The sequence below is a fragment of the Aethalodelphis obliquidens genome, unplaced genomic scaffold (genome assembly GCF_003676395.1).
Source record: "Aethalodelphis obliquidens isolate GAN/ISIS:26980383/991018 unplaced genomic scaffold, ASM367639v1 scaffold28, whole genome shotgun sequence".
In the NCBI taxonomy this organism is placed as follows: Eukaryota; Metazoa; Chordata; class Mammalia; order Artiodactyla; family Delphinidae; genus Aethalodelphis; species Aethalodelphis obliquidens.
In genome coordinates this window covers 6,623,076-6,641,141 of record NW_020837972.1, presented here as the reverse complement: position 1 = coordinate 6,641,141, position 18,066 = coordinate 6,623,076, and the positions used below count along the sequence as shown (strand labels likewise).

Genomic DNA, 18,066 nt, shown 5'->3' with positions numbered 1-18,066 from the left:
TTTGTCACTTTGGTTAAATAGATAACTAAGTAATGTTTTACAGTAACCTGTGATCCTATCTATGCAGTGTTTTTAAACCTTTTTTTTTTTCATATTTTTAACAAGCTTCCCCAAATCAAATTCTAAATGAAGTCTTTTTGACCTGGAAGGAACTTTGGGATTTTCCCACAGGGCCCCTGGAACTTACCAAAATATTTGTTAAACTAATTAGGCTTATTTGATATGTTAAATTACACGAGAAGCACTTTCAAACAAGAAATAGTACTAAACCTTTTTTAAAAAAAATATTTATTTGGCTGCGCCAGGTCTTAATGGCGGCATTAGGGATCTTCATTGCCGTGTGTGGGATCTTCATCGTGGCGTGTGGGATCTTTAGTTGCGGCATGCAGGCTCTTAGGTGCGGCATGCGGGATCTAGTTCCCTGACCAGAGATCAAACCTGGGCCCCATGCATTGGGAGTGCAGAGTCTTAACTGCTGGACCACCAGGGAAGTCCCCACTAAGCTTTTTCTATGTTGTGTTTGTACAGGTATGTAAGTGTTCCAGAAATTGTGTGAAATTCCTAGAAATCTGATAGGACCTGGTACAATGATTATCACTTGTAATTCTAGTTATTATCTTAAAATGTTGTATGACATCCTCTGGGACCCCAACAGAAAATGGGCAACAAGTAAACGATCTTCTTACTGCTATTCTCTTACTTTCTGAAATTGCTGTCATCAAAATTAAGACTCACACTAAAAGGACTGAACCTGAGTATCAGGGAAATGTCCTGGATGACTCTCATTCAAAGGCAACAGCAACAGAATCTATAAAGATTGTTAACACGTGTGGATGCAATCCATTCTGCTTCTGCAAAAAATCATCCCTCACTGCCAGACTTCTGCCATCCTGATGTCCTTGTAAAATGGCAACGGTCTGCTCCTGAATCAGCGAAATTAAGGTGGGTAAACAATGGCTGTAAACTAAGTGAATGGTCAGGGCTCTTGGAAAAACCCAAGACGGCTGCCTGGTTCTTCCTGGAACCCTGGTAAATCCCTTTTTTTGTTTTTCGTTTGTGTTTACATTCCTTCATCCACCATTGCACATTTAAGATGACTCAAATTATGAATCACCATTGGTGGGGAGACGTCTACAAAACTGCAAAAAACAGACTACCAACGATTCTGATCTGCCAGGTCCATAATCCCGGAAAAAATATTCTTGCTCCTGGAGCCCTGAGACCCTTGAACACCTGCAGCTGGACTTCATTCAACTGCCACTTGGCCTGGCTCCACCCTAGAAGTAATTTCAATGGAATCCCAAATGCCACTGTGTTTAAATTGTTCCAAGGGCCCATTTTATAAAGTGAGGGTACTAAGCCCACCTAACCTTGTTCTTTGCTTCAATCTAACCCGACCCTGGGATGGGAAAATGAGGTCTCTCGAGTACATAAGAAACTCTGGGGCAGCCAATGTAATCAGGCCATTTGTAAGCTTACTGACATACCCATGTATTTAGACAGCCTTTCAATAGGTAATAATACAGTCTATGAGCCTTGGTTGAATGATGCCAATGCCTCTGTACAATGAACGGGTCCACAGATACTGTCACTTATGCAGGAGCCTTATGCACACCTCCTGGCTACATCTTTGTATGTGAAGGTTTTGGTTTAGAACCATCTTTATGGTTCTGTGTAAAGATGGTTTTGGTATGTTGTTTTAAATTCTGCTCTGCATACTTGTTAAGTTTTCTACCTCCTGTTTGTTGGACCTTAGTGAAAATGATGTGCTTAATGAGGTGATGCTAACTCAGCGCTTTGAGATGATTTCCAACGCTTACAACCTTGACAAAATACAGACTTGGGATAAGAAATGCCTGCGAGTTCTCCCTACTACTGTCTCTTGTTACTCAAATGTGGCCTCAGGCAGTTTCTGGTGGGTGCACTTTCCCTCCAGTGTGGGACGTGACACCCAGAAAAGGTCTTTCCTGGCACCGAGGAGTGAAGGCTGAATTTGGAAAGCCTGTCTCTGGATCAGCGATGCTTTTCGAGGAAGATCTTGATCAAAAGGCGGTAACTGAAAATTAATAAAAGGAAACCTCAACTAAAACTGGAGTTGGGAAGGCCTGGAGAGGAAGCTCTTATGCCCTCTGGTAACTGACTCTGGTCAGTTACCCCAAAGTGTCAATCACAAACCCCAATGAGAAGCCACTGTCACTTGAACTGACTTTCCTCCAATGAACTTTCACTTTTTTCGATGATTTCCTTGTTCCACCCTCCTTTCTACAAATGCCTTCCACCCCTCAGAGTATGTCTCTGCTAGATGAGATGGTGCTTGACTCATGAATCTTTTAATGACGCCAATTAGATCTTCATTTACTCAGCTTAACTTTTTAACACCTTTTACACATCTCTGCATACCCAGTGACCCAGTGCTATAATCATAGCAAATCTGAAAACACGTGAAAAACAGTTACAACTACACAGCTAAAAGTTCATCAAAATTAACCTTGTTTCTAAAAAAATCAGTGATCGAATTTGTATTTCTTTTTCGGGGGCGGGGGTGGTCATAGACCATTTAAGATGCTGCTCTGTGTTCTGTTTAAAGTGTCACTACACTTCCAAGGTTCAATATAATTTCTTAAAAAATTAGTTTGCAGGGGCTTCCCTGGTGGCGCAGTGGTTGAGAGTCTGCCTGCCGATGCAGGGGACACGGGTTTGTGCCCCGGTCCAGGAAGATCCCACATGCCGCGGAGCGGCTGGGCCCGTGAGCCATGGCCGCTGAGCCTGCGCGTCCGGAGCCTGTGCTCCGCAACGGGAGGGGCCACAGCAGTGAGGGCTCCGCGTAACTCAAAAAAAAAAAAAAAAAATTCGTTTGCTTTTCAATTATCTGTGGTACCTCAGAGCTTTCTGCTTCCTCCCTACTCACAGCACTGCATTAGGAGATCGGTGTTAAAACCTCACTGATAAACATTCTTCTCTCACTTCTTCTTTGGATAAAGGGAATCCGTTGGAACGCTTAGTGGAGGACCCCAAAGTTACCAGAGGGAAAACTGCAAATGCATCTTCGTGCTGATTTTGCACAATGTGGGATCATAAACCCTTCTTTTCAGACATGAGAAAACTGAGGCCCAGAGGGGAAGTAATCTTCTCAAACAAGTTTCCAAATCCCTGCCCTCCTAAGAAACGTGTTAGACTGGACGTTCTCACTGGATGCGGCCCTTCTCGCCCACTTAAACACGAGCACCCGCGTTCCCAAGACTTCTTTATTCTTTTTGCTCCCTTCATCAGACAGCAGCGGACACCGACCTTTTCTCTGGATGTTCCACCCCAGCTACTGAAGCCAAGTGCTGCCAGGTCAGTGGGCCACCATCAGGGGGTCTTCCCAGTGCCTTGGCCTCACACCTCAAGCCCAGAGAAGAGTCTGGAAAACTAGCTGAGGGAGGGTGGGGGGAAGCTGCCCTCGCACTGTCGCAGGGCTTGGCAGGATACGCAGCCATGGTGAGCATGCCAAGATCCGTGGAGAAATGCTTTTTCCAGTCCGAAGTGGCTCCTTTAGGGTCCCAGCAGACCCCGACCCCGTTCAGCCCCCATACCCCCTCCACAGCGCCCTCGCCGACTCCTGCGCGCGCCCCTCCCAGGAACCCGGCCCAGGGCTTACCGAGGCCTGGCGCGGAGAGGCGGGGGGAGGGGGAAGGAGGAAGGGCGGCACGGAGGCGGCCCTTCCGGCCCACATTGGTTGTCATGGCGACCCCGGGCCGCCCCAAGCCAAGAGCAGCCTGAAGGGCGTCCGCCCAGGGCCCAGAAGGACCAGGCACCAAGCGAAACTTCAACAATCTTTTATTACCAAACTCTCGCGGGGTTAACCCTTTAACCCAGCTAACAGCAAAACAGCGCTCTAACGGCATCTGGGATGGAGGTGCACACCTAATAAAGACTGCCTCTTAAAAAAAGGATTAAAAAAATATATATATATATGTACACATCTGCGTTAAGTATCTTTTTTAAAAAAGCAAAATTCACCAGCGTTGCCGAAAAAAAATCCCAAAGTGATTTCAGTCTAACCGCACCCCTACCCCCCACACACGAAAAAACATTGGCAGTGTATGCTGGCACAAACCCCAGACGAGATGCAGCTAGGAAAAAAAGCATCTTTCCTCTTAAAAGAAAACAAACTTTTCTCCTCCTTTCTGTTAAACCTCCATACCTTATTCCCAGAAACACCCAAAGAATTACATAACTAATTGCATAGACTAGACCCAGTTCACTTTCCCCAGCCTCCAGAAGTGAAAGTTTACACCAAGGATGGTTCCTTAGCAATTTTTGCCAGTACGACGGTCAGGAATTCGATCCCTAATTTCTGGGAACTTGCAAAAACCTCAGGCTTCCTGAGGGCTCCGTGAAAGATCACGGGCCAGTGTACCTGACCAAGACTGGAACGCCAGGCTGGGTAAAGAAAGGGGGCCTTTCCAAATAAAAACACCCAATACCATAAAACCTAAAGTCTAACCTGCCAGGTAAAAACAAGTAGAAGCTGGCTGTACCAAAAAGGTGCTTATCTCCTCCCTGCTTGAAAGTAATAACAAAGGGGAACAGAGTCCAGAGTATTTGACCTCATCTCCCTTCCAAGAACCTTGACCCACAGGCAGCATATTCCAGGCCAGAGGTCCCAGGGAGATTTGTGTGCTTCTGGCCAGGTAAAGCTGCTCCCAGGCTGCCTGGTTCACTGCTGCTCCTCGGAAAATGTGTGCCCTTGTGCAGGGTGCTGAAGAATTAGGAGGGAAATTGTTTTTTGACTTTGACTTCGTAAATGACAGATACTTCAATCACAGCTTCTAGAAAACCACTCAAAGACCCCTGACCCCCAAGGGTCAAGGTCACAGATCCTTCCAGTTGATGGGCTCTTTGCCGGACTTCTGCAGCAGCTCATTGGTTTTAGAGAAATGCCTGCATCCGAAGAACCCCCTGTACACCGAAAACGGCGAGGGATGCGCGGTCTGCAGCACGTGGTGCCGCTTCTGAAAGAGGAGGAGACGGGGAGTGAGATTGTGGGGACACTCTCAGGACTTTAAAAAAAAACCACTCTGGCTGTGGCGCTTTCTGTCAGCTCTGCCGCTCCCCTGTGACCGCTCTAAATTCGCCCACTTTCCTCACGGTGTTGGTTTACTTGCAGCATCCACACAGGTCCGTGCGTTCATCCTCCACTGGTTGGTAGAGCCACTACCTGGGCTAGGCCCTAAGGATGCAGAGCACCCGTCTCTGCTCTCCACTGGGCACTCTCGATAGGACTCGTAGGTGCCCTTGTCCTATGACCCAGCAGTCCCACTGCTGAGACTGTTATTTGGTAAAGGACGCCATGATGCACACATCTCCATAAAGATGCAGGCTTGAGGAGGTGCACGGCTCCTATCGGGTAAAACCTACTATAAATCCAGTGTTATGCAACTGATTACAAATATTTTTCTAAAGTTCTGTTAACGCAACACCACACAGCTGCTAGAAGAACAAGATCAAGCTGCATATGCTGACACAGGGAGACCTCTAAAATATGTCAAGTGGGAAAAAAAAGCAAGAAAAAGTGATAAATGCATTAAATTAAAAACAATTCTTTGGTAGGGGGATAAGACCCAAGACACTATTTACAGTAGTTCCTTTAGGTGGAAGATTGCACCTTTCCATGCTGTTTGCATTATCTCACCACCGAAATAGAATACTTAAAATTTTTTAAAATGTCAACTGTAGTTAACTTAGTAGGAAGATTCTGGACCATTTTTGCTTTCTTCTTTATTCTTTCCTGTATTTAAATAAAAATCACCCAACAGGGCTTCCCTGGTGGTGCAGTGGTTAAGAACCTGCCTGCCAATGCAGGGGACACAGGTTCGAGCCCTGGTCCAGGAAGATCCCACATGCCGTGGAGCAGCTAAGCCTGAGCACCACAACTACTGAGCCTGTGCTCTAGAGCCCACAAGCCACAACTAGAGAAAACCCGCACGCAGCAATGAAGACCCAACGCAGCCAAAAATAAACAAAAATTAAAAAAAAAAATCACCCAACAAATAATCGTCTTTCAAGATACCCCTGCCTTCAAGGCTGGGTTGAGGAGGGGCCATCAGTGAAGCCGGGCAGCCCAGTGTGGGTCAGGGCATGGAACCTGGGTTCCTTCAGGTCCTGGCCCTGCCACTCAGCAGTGGCGCAGCCCCAGGGAAGTCACTGACCCTCCCTAGAGCACAGGTCACTTTTCACCTGTGGACTGGAAGTTAACAGCAGTGCCAGCTCAGGAAGATCCCGTGAAGAACAAAAGATGGGTCGTGCGCGCAGAGCATCCCGGGAAGGGATGCAGGCCGGGTGCTCAGCACAGGGTACAGCATATGGGGCAGGCCCCTGAACACGAGAGCTGTGTGCATTATAAAGGACCAGTCAGCCAGCCTCCAGGGAAGGAAAAGACCTCTACATGCTGGACAGAGGAAGCAGGACGTTCAAAGGCAGTCAGGGGAGTAGGGGGTGGGGAGAAGTCCAGGTGGTTCAGGGGGCCTGGAGTTCACAGAGGGTGACAGGCAGGCCGGGGCCGTGCCGACCCCAGCTCATGAGCCCAGGTCGAGGCCTTCCAAGGAGAAGGCGTCTGAACGCTCTGCTCTGGGCAAGATGAGATGGGGCTGACCTGAGGCTAAGTTGGGCAGGTGGTGGGGGGGCTGAGAGAAGAAAGTCTGTGTATGACTGGTTGCAGGAGGTGGGGATAGATACAAAGGGTGGAGAGGGGGAAGGAGAGGGGGAAAGAAAGGGAGGGGTCAAGAATGATATGCGATTTCTGGTTGGGCAACTGGGTAGACAGCGGCCCTTTTTATCCTTGGGCATCCAGGGGCCCAAGTTTAATGAGGGATGGACGAGGAAAGGAGAATGGGAAAATGTTGCATTTGATGTGCTTCCAGGTCCCTAGTAAGGCAGCAGCTGAATATACAGGTCTAGTGCTCAGGAGACACCCCGGGCTACAGATGTGCAACTTGGGTTTTAATGGTCAATCTACCAGTTGTTTTTTTTTTTTTTTGGTTGTGCCATGCAGCATGCAGGATCCTAGTTCCCCAACCAGGGATCGAACCCAGGCCCTCTGCAATGGAAGCGCGGAGTCCCAACCGCTGGACCGCCAGGGAAGTCTGGTTTTTAATGGTCAAGCTACTTTAACAACTGTTTACTTTCAAACTGAACCATTATTAAGATTACAGATACACTGAGTAAGGGCGCTTCTGACCACAAACCTCCCTAAGACACAGACTGGAAATCACTCCCACACACACTTCATTACCGAGGTAATCAGATCTTAGCAGTTAGTTCGTTCATGCCAGGTTTTATTCCTACTATTCTCTTCCCGAAAAGAAAAACACCTGAAAACATCCTGTTCATTCACAGAGAACCTTTATAGAGAAAGCAGCTCTTCCATCTGACCTACACGCCCCCTTGCTGCTTGCATCCATGTGTATAGACACTGGACGGGGCTTCCCTGGTGGCGCAGTGGTTGAGAGTCCGCCTGCCGATGCAGGGGACACGGGTTCATGCCCCCGTCCGGGAAGATCCCACATGCCATGGAGTGGCTGGGCCCGTGAGCCATGGCCACCGAGCCTGCGCATCCGGAGCCTGTGCTCCGCAACGGGAGAGGCCACGGCAGTGAGAGGCCCGCGTACCGCAAAAGAAAAAAAAAAAAAGACACTGGCCGGAGATGTCAGACAGTAAAGCCCAGTGCCTACCCGAGGCCAAGAAGAGTTGGAACGGATGGGGACTGGGAGGGGAGGCCTTGAAATCCTTTAGTTTCTAACCATGTGAATTGAATCTACTACCTTAAAAAAGGAAAAAAGGCCTAAATTATGAAATAAAGGTAGAACTCCACTTAAGAGAAAATGGAGGAGATAACTGACACGTGAGTCAAGTCTCTAAAGCTGATGGCTGGCTTGGAACCCTGCCACCCTCGCCCGTGGGCTGGGCAGGCCTCCCCACGGGCCCGCCCAGGTGAGCTGGCTGCTCGGATCAGAGTCCGAAGCTCCATTCACCCCAAGTGGGCAAGTAACCTCGCCTCCCTGAGCCCCAGTACAAAGCGGGGTCAGCGTATCCCTCCCACCCCCAACAGCCTGCGTCGAGGTCAGGAGAGATGCTGTGTGAAAAGTGCTGGACTTGCTCCTGACACCTGTTTGCACGTATCTGATACACCATAAGCTACTGCCATGTCGCCTCGGTTCATCCCTTTACCTCACTTATGACGTGTTTATGCTATGATTTCTCCCCCCACCCTCACTGCCCAATTCAGTGCCTCCCAGTAGCCCAAGCTAAACATTCCTCCTTCCCGTCTCCCTCCCTCCCAGCCCCATGCCCCCTCCTCCCCTTGCCAGTCTCCTTCATACCAGCATCACCTCCAGTCCGGTCACAGGCATCCCAGAGAGAAATGCCAGTGCTCAGCACAGAGGGGAGGCAGGATTAGGATGGTTTTAGGACGGGTTTAAGGGGATGAGGGAGGGCATTCAAGGATGACTTCCGGTTTTTAATCTCAGCAACCAAGTATACGCAGGTGGGTCGGGGGAGGATGCGGTGGGGTGGCCAGAGACTGAAGAGCTGGGTTGGTGTCGGGGACCAGCAACCAGGGCCCAGGTTTAATAATTATCGCTGATGGTGTTTTCATGGGGGGAGGTTACATTTGCGATTAGGTGGAACTCTTCATGTTTCCCATATACCCTCAAACTTGTTGAAAGCAAGAGACTTACCTCGCTCATCATCTACTGCATCGTTTGTTACATGAATGGAACCTGGGGACCTGTGTTATCTTTCTGTGTATGCAGCAAGTTTATGCCAGTGTTACCAACTGCATCTAAGCAGAAGCTGGCCAGCTGCTCTCCTCATACACAACTAATCATTTCGTCTGAGTTCTGTTCAATTTTCTTTCTTTCCTTTTTTTTTTTTTGGCTGCGCTGTGTGGCATGCAGGATCTTAGTTCCCTGACCAGGGATAGAACCTGTGCCCCTGCGTTGGGAGCACGGACTCTTAACCCCTGGACCGCCAGGGAAGTCCCTGAATTCTGTTCAGTTTTCGATGGGAAACCTAATCCTAATTATCACAGTTTTAAGGGAAAATAAGCTTCATTTTAGGACATGATCTTTCTAGGACCACATAAAGGGACTGCTAGAATTCTCTAACCTGTTTAAAAAAAAAAAAACCCAAAACATACCCTATCAATGGCACTGCCTTTCTTCTGAGCATAAGAGCCCCAGAGCAGGAAGACAAGGCCGTTCGAGTTCTGATTGAGCCAGGACACAACAGCATCGGTGAACTGCTCCCAACCTCTCTCTTTATGAGAATTGGCCTGATGCGCCCGGACGGTGAGGACGGCGTTGAGCAGGAGAACACCTGCGAGCACACAGCGAAGAAGGAGGTTCAAGGGGGGCTGAAACGTGCAATCTAAAATTCGACACAAATGAACACATCTACGAAACAAACTGACTCACAGATAAGAGAGAACGGACTTGTGCTTGTCATGGGGGGGATGAGGGAGGGATGGACTGGAAGTTTGGGGTTAACAGATGCAAACTATTATATATAGGATGTATAGCACAGAAAACTCTTCAATATCCTTTGATAAACCATAATTATAAAGAATACGGAAAAGAATATGTATATGTATAATGGAATCACTTTGCTGTACAGCAGAAATTAACATTGTAAATCAACTATACTTCAATAAAATTAAAAGAAAAAAAAGGGGGAGGCTGAAACGAGTTGGCCTAAACACCCAATAATGGGCTCAACGCATGACGAAACCACCCCGAGATGTAAGCTGGTGCAGCCACCTGAAATCCGGTGGTGGAGAAAGCATTAGGACGTGACCAGCTGGTGCCTCTGTGCGAGATTCATTTTCACCTCTGCACTTTCAAGACCGAACTTCTGAGTTTGCAACAGTGACCGTGCATTATATCCATCATCAGAAAGAATTGTTTAAAAAAATATACCCTGGGCTTCCCTGGTGGCGCAGTGGTTGAGAGTCCGCCTGCCGATGCAGGGGATACGGGTTTGTGCCCCGGTCCGGGAGGATCCCACATGCCGCGGAGCGGCTGGGCCCGTGAGCCATGGCCGCTGAGCCTGCGTGTCCGGAGCCTGTGCTCCGCAACGGGAGAGGCCACAACAGTGAGACGCCCGCATACCACACACACACACAAAAAATACCCTAACTGATATGAAATAACCCTGGAAAGTAACACAAGGAGGCCAAGACGTTTCACTAAAACAAAAATCTCACTGCAAGGAAAGGTCAGATAGTCTTTCCTTATCCTGATTATAGTTTGTTAAAAAAGGAGAAAGACGTCCCACAGATAGGTATTAAAAACACACAACATAACCCGTGTGTCAAAATGAGAAAACTTGAGGCCGCCTTCTGAATGGTCGAAGTCGAGTGGTTCAACGTAAAATATGAATGATGAGGAACCAACTTTTCCCTTTCATGCTATGACTAAAACATGAAAAACACTGGCTGCAGGATAAAAGCGAGATACATTTTTTTTCACTAGATTAGATTACTGGTTTATAACAAAGGATATTAAAGGATGCAGTCAAGTCGGATGAAGAGGTGCAAAGGGCAAGACAGAGGGAAAGGGCACGTGGCTTCCATGCCCTCTCTCAGCTTGCCTCTCTCTCCGATCTCCATGCGTGCACCAACCCAGAAGCTCTCCAAATGTCATCCTTTGGGGGTTTTATGGAGGCTTCATTACATAAGCATGATTGATTAAATCACTGGCCACTGGCAATGGATTCAACCTCCAGCCCATCTCCTCTCCCTGGATATCAGGGGGTGGTGAGATACATTCTTTGACTTACATAAACTTAGCCATTTTATTAGAGCCCTCTGGTTCTTCACGGGTATCTTTTAAAAATATAAGCAAGCTAGACAGAAAAGACAGTTGAAATTCATCCAAAACACGTCTAGCAGTGGCTGGTTTACCTTGCCTGGCCCATCCGGATAAATCTCCATGACCAGGATGAACAAAACCATCTATGTCTGTAGACAGTTCTTTATAAATGTTTTCCAAACTAAAAGCAAGCCAGAAGAAAAACAAACAAAAAAACAGAATCTTAAGCACAATTCGGAAAGTCCAGGACCCTCCAGCACACACGCGAGTTAGTCTGCAAAGCCAGCCCTCGGGGCGGACAACAGGACGCACTGCACTGATTCATGGGAAACGCTGCCCTTCCTTTAGACAGGCACACCTGCCAAACGCCTTTACTTCGGTCAGTGCTTGGGTTTAAGGAAGAGAACTTTGGAAAACCTAAGCAAGTTAGCCCAGGAGTTACCACCCCACTCCCAAGTGATGGATTTAGTTTATACCTTTAATGTTCATTATATTTGTAAATGATATGTAAAATCCTCCAAGGCAGGGGTTCTTAACCAGGCGTGATGTGGCCCCACAAGGGACGGCTGAAAACGTCTGAAGACATTTTTCATTGTCACAAATGGGGTGGGGGTGGGGCGTGCTGCTGGCATCTCGAGGCCAAGGGTGCTGCTAAACATCTCACCACGCACACGGCAGCCCCCCGACCACAAAGACCCAGCCCCACATGTCAGTAGTGCAGAAACTGAGAAATCCTGCTCCAAAGGCTAGTGACGGTCCCACAAACAGGTGCACCTGTAATTTGAAAGTGATCACAACTGGAGCTGAGCCACCTGTAGAGCCTGCGTACCTGGGCGGGGGTGGCACGGGCCTTTGAACACTAAAGCAGAGCCCATGAGCTTGATTGGGTCCGTGATATGGATCCTGTCCCAGGACGACAACCTTCACCTGTGAACACCAGATGGCGAGGATCAAACACTATAGTACAGGCAGTCTGAACGGACACCTTGGCTGGCTGATAACTTATACAAAGGACTCCTTATACTATGAGGACAAGGGCAGGCCCCCCTCCCGGCCCAACTAAGAGCCCCCAGAAGGGAGCAGGTGACTTGGCACCATCACTGCATTACCCAGTTATCCTTCCCTCAGTCACCTGCTGCAGTGCCCCCTCCCTTCTCTGACCCACGTGTTTGAAACAAGCTGGGGTCAACTTTGCTTTCATCCCCTTCATTTTTCGAATTACAAAAGGAAATACGCCCTTGTCACAAGTACGTCCATCCAGAAATATATCAAGATCTCCCGGTCATCCCTACCCCGTCCTGATCCAACCATTTATAATCACCTATTGATGTATAATGAGGGGCATTGTACTCATCACCCTACATTTTTGTGTTTCTCACATCATACACTGTAGGCCTCCTTTAAGTCAACAGAGCTCAGTTGTTGATGGGCGGTCAGCTGGTTTCCCAGTTTTTTCCCTTAAAAAAATAACGCAGTAAACATCCTACTACATGTATCTTTACATACTGCTGCTTTCATTTCTATGGAATAGATTCAGAAGAGTGGAGTTGCTGATCACAGTATTAAGTGTATTTAAAATTTTCATCGACATATGCCAAATTGCTTTTCCACGAGCTGAAGAAACTCCAGTTGCCCAGCAGCAGCATATGAAGGAGCCTGCTCCCCTGGACGGGTACGCCGCGGAGACACCGTGGGTTCAGCTCCAGACTGTCTCATTAAACAAACATTGCGATAAAACAAGTGACGTAAATTTTTTGGTCTCCTAGCGCATACACGATATGGTAGTCTATTAAGTGTGCAATTGCATGTCAAAAAAAAGTACGTATCTTAATTAGAAAGTACTTTATTGCTTAAAAAATGCTAACCATCATCTGACAATGAAAGGTTGCCACAAACCTTCGATTTGTAAAAATCGCTGGATCTGCAAAGCGCAATAAAACAAGGTCTGCCTGTGTCCTCTTAAGGGATGGAACCAGAGAATGAGGTCACTGTCACCGTCAGTGGTGTGAAAATACTACTAGGCCTTTTGATCGGGTGCCCGCCCACCCACCTCTCTTCATTCCCACACTTTTGCCGTGTTCCTTCTTAAGACTCTCCTTCCGTAGCCAACATACACTTTATCCTTCAAAATCCAGCTTCAGACGTTCCCACAATCAGGCAGCTTTCATGGGCCTCTCCATTCCTCTGGTTGGTACTCACACTGCCCCTGGCATATTCCCCAACGTGAAGCAACGTGTCCGAGCGGGGAAGCTTTCCAGTTCTGGTCCTGGATAAGGACCTCAGAGGAGCCAGGTAACATCCCCTCCCCTCCACACGCTCACTGGCAAAGCAGCCCCACCGGGCCATCTGATCCTCAGAAGTCTCATGCACTTTTCTTAGTCTTTCTTTACAATATTGCTCATTGGTACTCAAAACAGGACATACTTCAAACAAGGGGCAAACTAGTACTGAATTTAATAGGACTTGTTTTTTTTTAACTTTATAAACAAGGAGGTGCGTTCGAAGTGCTTGCTCTGAAATGAAAATTGTGAAGTCTGCTAAGCATTGCGAGCGTCAGCCTTATCACGATGGCGTCTTCAACAATTTCACTTCTCTTTGATTTAACAGGTGCTTATTAAATCACGGGATTCCTACCCTCAGCTTACAAAATCAGTAAGGCAAAAGGAGAACAAAAAAATGGAACACCTCCAACGCAAGCAGATACTAAAACCCCCACATCACAAAGGAAACCCACATCACAAATATAGTGGGGGACAGGCCTCCTTCCGGGAGGTGCCAGAGATGCCTCTAGTTGGTTTTCAAAAGACAGAAGTGAGGAGAGGGTCACCGCCCTGTCCAGCTCCAAAGGAGGAGAATGGAAGGTGGAGGTGAGGCTGGGAAGCAGGAAGTGGCCGTATTCACCCTCAGCTTTCATAGTTTGCACCGTGGGAAGCCACAAACAAGCTTCTGACAGCGAGCAGCCATTGTATATACGCTGAACCAAAGCAAAGGAATCTGTTAACAGGAGATGTGTTCAGGCCACAAGTCAAGAGTTTGAAAGCATCAACGGTAAAGGATGGTGTGGTCAGACAGAAAGAACACTGAGCCGCAAGTCAAGGTGGGACCCCCGACAACCACTTGAAAAAGACTTAACTGCTTCGTGCCTCAGTTTCCTCACCACCACACTTTACCTCTCATGGGCATGGGGTCGGTTTAAGGATAAAATAAAATACAAGTGAGAGCATACAGACCCATGGTTTACATACATACTTTTCTTTTTTTGCCATATGAACGGCACACAGTAAAAGTTAAACAGGGTACGTACAGGCTAAAATACGGCCCGCCAAACCTCACAATTTCAGTATTTTATTTATTACTGAATTATGGACAGTGGCTTAACTCCAGTGTCCCTAATTAAAAACTACCATTTGAGTCCTACTCCCCTTTTAGTAAAATTCATCCACAACTTGTACTTACATCTCTTATGTCACACATTTGGGTCCATGTGAAGACTTGCTGCGGGGGTGGGTAAACAGTGTAATGTTTCCTTTCTTCTGCAACAAATCCCATAAGCTGATGGAAAGATAAACTAGATTTACAATCAGATTCTCACTGGAAAGCATAAGAATTCAATAAGAAAGCTTCCAATGAAAGCTACTGGAAGAGCTTTTAGCTAGCTCTTTGCCAAGTTTTATATCCAAATTCTGCGTAAAAATCAAAACAGTTCCCCTCCCGACATTTTAATTCCTTTCTTTGGGCTGCGTCAAAGTTGATTGGCCTGACAGCCTTGATTTCCTGCGGGTGCCAACCCCTCCCTCTTTTGTTTAAAGGGCAGGTTTCATTCAGTCGGGTTTGTGGTTTTACCAGGCCACTCTTTCCTTGGGAGCAGACTAAACAAATGGGTTGAAAGAAGCTATGAGGGCTTCCCTGGGGGCGCAGTGGTTGAGAGGCCGCCTGCCAATGCAGGGGACACGGGTTCGTGCCCCGATCCTGGAAGATCCCACATGCCGCGGAGCGGCAGGGCCCGTGAGCCATGGCCGCTGAGCCTGCGCGTCCGGAGCCTGTGCTCCGCAACGGGAGAGGCCACAGCAGTGAGAGGCCCGCGTACCGCAAAAAAAAAAAAAAAAGAAGCTATGATATCACCTCATAGTCTTTTAAAAATCTTAAACTGGGCATATTCAAAACATCATGGCTGTATGTTGAAGGACAGAAAGTAGGAGCTCACGAAAGCAATATCCTATAAACGTGGGCTTGGCCTGCTATATTTACAAGTGCCCGCAGTCTCCAACTTTACCTTAATAAAATATGGTTTCCCGAACTCCCCGCTGAGGTGCTTCTTCCAACTCTCACCAAAACCTACAGGCACATTGCGCGCTGCGAGTCTGAGCAGTGCGGCGGCTTTGTTCTTCTGGATGCGCACCAACTGCTCGGGGCTCAGTGGCGACGAGGGCGGCGTGCCGGGCTCCTCCTGCCCGGCCCGGATCTTCTTGGCGGAGCTGGCCTGAAAGTGGTCCCCGCAGAAACGGGTCACGAGCTGCAGCGGACCTCTCCCGGGAGCCCGCAGCTTCCGTCCCCAACCCAACAGCCCAGGGTAGAGGACACCCATTCTTGGGGTTTCAGCCCCGCTCGGCAGGTACGTACAAAACCGGACTCTGGAAACCCAGGGCTGATCCCAGTCCGGCACTAACAGGCCGCTGCCCCAAATTTCGAGTTTGGTACCAAAACAGGGCAGGAAAAAGGTCTGTGAGCAAGGCCCGCAGCGCCTCGCTAGGGGTTCGCGGAGAAGGGGCCCAGCACCCAGGGCCCCGCCCCGCGGGTCCCGCCACTAGCGTCCCCACGTGGTCTTTTCGCGGCAAAAACCCTCCCCTCCAGGACCCACCCCCTCCCTCCTCTGATTGGAGGGTGGGCCGGGCCCCTCGCCTCTGATTGGCGCCGTCGGCCCCAAGGTTCGCCTCCATTGGCTGACCCCTCAGCATGGCCGCCGATGAGGCGCCACGGCGGCTGTTTTGAACACGTGGAGGCCCCAGTTTACCCAGTCAGCCCCATGTTCCTGCAACCCCTCGGTCGCGCGGGGTCCGCCGCCCTCCTCGCCCTCTTCGCCCTCTTCGCCCTCCTCACCCTCCCTTCCCCCTGACCCCCGGCCCCACGAGCGGTCCCCGCCGCGCCTTACCGCCGCATCCCCGCTCTCAGCTACCGCCGCCACTCCGTTCCACTGCTCGGCCGGCTCGGAGCTGCAGGCACGTCGCTTCCTGGCGGGGCTCGGGGAGAAGAAGGAGTAGAGGGTCTTCTGGCCAATCATCCTGGAGCCGAGGAGGGAGCGAACGCGCGCTGCCAGGGGACCCGCGAGCTTGGCGCTAGCCGCGGCGGTCAACAATTGGCGCCAAGCAACCCGCGCATGCTCCGACCGGGGGTGGGGGGGTGGGCGAGGGGGCAGCGGAGGTCCTAGTGCGCATGTGTGGGAGGGGCCGCTGGGCAAGGTCCCTGAGGCGAAGTGGGGCTCAGAAAGGTCTTTAGAGCGGGCGGGGTTCCTTAGGTCGGTTCACTCAGATGTTTACTCTTTCATTCATTCTTCTCACCCATCATACCTCTGCCTTGGGCAAGTCCCTCCACCTCTCAGCCGGTGAAAGAACTTAAAAGTACCCGCCCCGTAGGGTTTTTTGTGGGAGTGAAATTAGCTTTAAAATAGTAATTGTTAAAAAAAAAAAAAGTAATTGTTTTGCTTTTAGTTGTCCAATTTTCACAACCTGTTTTACTGACGACAAACTAAGGCCTAGAAGCCTAACCTGTAAGGTTTGGGGGAGACTTTAACAGAGGTCATTAAGGTTAAACTCCAAACTAGTCATCCTCTGAAAGACATCCCCATACACCTGGGATTCTTCCCCTCTCCCTTCCTCCCCACATCCAAACTGTGGACCGGTCCTCTTGGGTCCATCTCCATAATAAAGCCCAAACAAATTCAAATGCTGTTCTCAATCTCTGGTCTACTAACTACAATCCCAGCGGGTCTTCTCTTTTCCTACCTAATCATCTTTTTGAAATGTAAATTACACCATAATAATCCCCAGGTTAAAATCCTATAGTTTCCAAATATGTTTGGAATAAAATCCTTCCTTCTACATACATACAGATGGTCAACAGGCACAGGAAAAGATGCTCAACATCTCTAATTATTAGAGAAATGCAAATTAAAACTACAATGAGGTATCACCTCACACCAGTCAGAATGGCCATCATTAAAGTGTCTACAAGTAGTAAATGCCGGAGATGGTGTGGAGAAAAAGGACCTCTCCTACACTGTTGGCGGGAATGTAAATTGGTGCAGCCACTATGGAGACCAGTATGGAGGTTCCCTAAAGAAACTAAAAATAAAGTTATCATATGATCCAACAATCCCACGCCTGGGCATATATAGGGAAAAAACTCTACTTCAAAAAGGTATACGCACCCCAATGTTCATAGCAGCACTATTTACAATAGCCAAGACATGGAAGCAACCTAAACGTCCATTGACAGATAAATGGATAAAGGAATGGAATATTAGCCGTAACAAAGAACAAAATAATGCCATCTGCAGCAACATGGATGGACCTAGAGATTATCATACTAAGTGAAGTCAGAGAAAGACAAATATCATATCACTTATATGTGGAATCTAAAAACATGATAGAAATAAACATATTTACAAAACAGAAATAGACTCACAGACATACAAAACAAATTTATGGTTACCAGAGGGGATGGGGCAGAGATAAATTAGGAGTTTGGAGTTAACATGTACACAGTACTATATATGAAATAGATAAACAACAAGGATCTACTGTATAGCACAGGGAACTATATTCAATGGAACCTATAATGGAAAATAATCTGAAAAAAGAATATATGTATATATGTATAACTGAATCACTTTGTGGTACACCTGAAACTAACACAACATTGTAAATTAACTATACTTCAACTTTTAAAAATGGTTTTAAAAAAAATCCCTGCTTCTTACCAGTTGGCAAGGCTGCTTCACCCTCTCACGGAAGCCCAGCTGCTGTGACATGATGAGTCTGGTTCTCAGCACAGTCACCAGGCATACCCAGCTGTCGCCTGTGTGGTCTTACACCTTGCACGCACTGTCCCCCTGCCTGGAAAACCTCAGGTCTCAGCTCGAGACCCTGCCTCTGAAGGGCCTTCTCCTCCTGCCCCACTTTCTAGCAGGTCACTCTATTTACAGCTTCTGTACTAT

General features: G+C 48.2%; 2 protein-coding genes across 2 annotated transcripts in view; both read right to left on the bottom strand.

Annotated features, from left to right (window-relative positions):
• The window catches only part of ACACB (acetyl-CoA carboxylase beta), a 136,711-nt gene extending 127,422 nt beyond the window's left edge, over nt 1-9,289 (bottom strand). The window contains exon 1 of the mRNA XM_027124486.1: nt 9,182-9,289. The gene's annotated coding sequence lies outside the window, so the exon portion shown is untranslated. The remainder of the gene's footprint in view (nt 1-9,181) is intronic.
• On the bottom strand, nt 3,803-16,205 carry UNG (uracil DNA glycosylase). Its single transcript, XM_027124489.1, has 7 exons — nt 16,003-16,205; nt 15,127-15,333; nt 14,310-14,405; nt 11,683-11,780; nt 10,946-11,034; nt 9,182-9,360; nt 3,803-4,997 (listed from the first exon to the last, which is right to left on the bottom strand). The coding sequence occupies exons 1-7, from the start codon at nt 16,129-16,131 to the stop codon at nt 4,857-4,859; spliced, it is 939 nt and encodes a 312-aa protein (XP_026980290.1). The 5' UTR covers nt 16,132-16,205; the 3' UTR covers nt 3,803-4,856.
• Nucleotides 16,206-18,066: the final 1,861 nt, after the last annotated feature.

Bases quoted from the DNA above. Each gene is read 5' to 3' on its own strand.
- UNG (XM_027124489.1), bottom strand. From the start codon at position 16,131: ATGATTGGCCAGAAGACCCTCTACTCCTTCTTCTCCCCGAGCCCCGCC. The intron at 11,781-14,309 runs GTAAGTACAAGT...TGGTGTTCACAG, and splicing joins AAATGTGTGACATAAGAGAT to GTGAAGGTTGTCGTCCTGGG. The intron at 9,361-10,945 runs GTAAACCAGCCA...GTGTGCTCGCAG, and splicing joins ATCCGGATGGGCCAGGCAAG to GTGTTCTCCTGCTCAACGCC.